The sequence below is a fragment of the Vulpes vulpes genome, unplaced genomic scaffold, assembly GCF_048418805.1.
Source record: "Vulpes vulpes isolate BD-2025 unplaced genomic scaffold, VulVul3 Bu000000642, whole genome shotgun sequence".
NCBI lineage: Eukaryota > Metazoa > Chordata > Mammalia > Carnivora > Canidae > Vulpes > Vulpes vulpes.
In genome coordinates this window covers 545677-548054 of record NW_027325668.1, presented here as the reverse complement: position 1 = coordinate 548054, position 2378 = coordinate 545677, and the positions used below count along the sequence as shown (strand labels likewise).

The window sequence follows — 2378 nt, the reverse complement described above, 5'->3', positions numbered from 1 at the left end:
TCTAAAGATTGGCATTGGTAGTATGTTTCAGTTTGGGGTGATTTCTTTAAGAAATGTATTTTGAAAAAAAGAGGCAAACTAAAAAAAAGTGGCCAGTTTGCAAGTAGGAATAAAAAATAAAATAGAGATTTCAGAAACTCAGTGATTTCAAATGTTGAAATTTTTTTTTTTTTTTTTTTTTTTTTTTTTTTTTTTTACTGCAGCACTTTATTTTCCTCACACAATGACGCGTTGCTGGGGCCTAATGTTCTCACATGACAGTAGAAAACCAAAATTTGTTGTCATCTCTTAAAGAACTGAGAATTGTGTACAAAAAACCTTACATAAATTAAAAGGATGAATAAAATTACAGTTGTAAATGCAAACCGTTTTCCAACTCAAGGCAATAAACCACCCACGGTGTTCTGGCAGGAAAACATCAGGTAAGACAGGAAAGTGGGTCCTAAGGCTTGGACCTTCCCAACCCTGTTAGACCGGCAAGACAGAAATGACAACTGGTTCAGACTCTTGCCAGCCTCTAGAGAAATCCTGGAATAGGCGGCTCTTACGCGTGAATACCCTGCACAGATCAAGAACCCGATGGTCTTGTGGATTCTCCAAATCAGTTCATTTCTCTCCCATAAACATGTTCTCAACCTCAGCCGTGAAGTGACCGAGCCGCATGTGCTAAGGGTTTAAATCAAAGATATGTACAGGGTATTAAACATATACCAAGGGAACAGTTAACTTGGATACAAGGTCAAGATCAGCAACAAGTTCTACAATCCAGTGCTGATATCAGATACAAGCTTCAAGGACAAATTTCTTTTCAAAGGCTTATTCCAGTTTCATGAGGCTAGCATGAGGTGTATACATTTGCCAGGGCAAATTTATACTTCGGAATTCACTCATGCAGCAAATGCTACACATCTGCTCGCAGTCCATTTAGAAGCATTTGCGGTGGACGATGGAGGGGCCCGACTCGTCGTACTCCTGCTTGCTGATCCACATCTGCTGGAAGGTGGACAGTGAGGCCAGGATGGAGCCTCCGATCCACACAGAGTACTTGCGTTCGGGAGGAGCAATGATCTTGATCTTCATCGTGCTGGGGGCCAGGGCTGTGATCTCCTTCTGCATCCTGTCGGCGATGCCGGGGTACATGGTGGTCCCGCCAGACAGCACCGTGTTGGCGTAAAGGTCCTTCCGGATGTCCACGTCACACTTCATGATGGAGTTGAAGGTGGTCTCGTGGATGCCGCAGGACTCCATACCCAGGAAGGAAGGCTGGAAGAGCGCCTCTGGGCAGTGGAACCGCTCGTTGCCGATGGTGAACTTACTATGATATTACCTCTGGAAGGCATTGCTTCTGGTAGTGGTCCTCACTCTATTTTTGCTTGGACATTGCCTAATTGAATTTTGAAAATGTATGTATTCCTTTGCACACTTTTAAGTTGGTCCCTAAAATTTTCTATTATATTTAAAAAATGCAAAGATATTATTTACACTGTATTGGAAATATTGAGTTTTTGATATACATTTGATAAAACTTTTTTACAAATGTGTCCAGTGAAATCTTAGAATCATAATGATTGTTGGTCACCAACACGCATTTTACAAATACATAGAAAAAAATGAAAATAAATAAAAATACACAGAAAGCTCTTCCTTAGAAGCTGGGAGATTTACATTGGTTCTTTGTTCCCTTGAAGTCATACTTGCATTCTGCTTCCCTAATGGACTTTTGTTTTAATGTAATATAGATTTTTATGGCTGAGAGTATTTTACCAATTACCTTATGGTAATTTCTCTGCAACAACAAAAAAAAAATATTTTGAAATGTTAAAAGATTCTTTTTATTTCTTATAAAAAGACTGAAAATTCTAAATGTTTGGGTTGTAATCATAATTATTAGTAAGTACTCCCCATTTTGATTTTTATTAAAAATGTTGGGCCTCTGCCTTCGGCTGGGGGCCTGATCCTGGAGTCTGGGGATTGAGTCCCACATTGGGCTCCCCACAGGGAACCTGTTTTCCCGTGGCCTATGTATTTACCTCTCTCTCTGTGTCTCTCATGCAAAAATAAATAAAATCTTTTAAAAATTAATAAAGGAGATTTTGCTTCACCAGGCATTTCAGTTTCTCTGTGTGTTTGATGACCAAGAGATGTGTTAGACTTTTGGGGAATGCAATATAGTTGGATGGATGAGAGGTATAAATATCCAGAAAGGAGTAAGAAAGAAATGGGCCATTGCTGACCGTGAGTTGGGAAAGTAGATCCATGGCAAATAAGATCTCAAGTGCATCAGTTTTAGGAAAATACACCAAGGGAGGTTGGGGGTTCTAAAATTGACTCCTTAATTAAACCCACTCTTTCTCTTGGGAAGTCCCCTGTCTACAGAA

General features: G+C 39.9%; 1 protein-coding gene across 1 annotated transcript; it reads right to left on the bottom strand.

Annotated features, from left to right (window-relative positions):
* Positions 1-520: 520 nt before the first annotated feature.
* Positions 521-1305, bottom strand: LOC140596402 (actin, cytoplasmic 1). Its single transcript, XM_072745064.1, has one exon. The coding sequence runs from the start codon at positions 1246-1248 to the stop codon at positions 925-927; it is 324 nt and encodes a 107-aa protein (XP_072601165.1). The 5' UTR covers positions 1249-1305; the 3' UTR covers positions 521-924.
* Between the last annotated feature and the right edge of the window lie 1073 nt (positions 1306-2378).

Coding starts and splice junctions, on each gene's coding strand:
- LOC140596402 (XM_072745064.1), bottom strand. CDS start 1,248: ATGGAGTCCTGCGGCATCCACGAGACCACCTTCAACTCCATCATGAAG.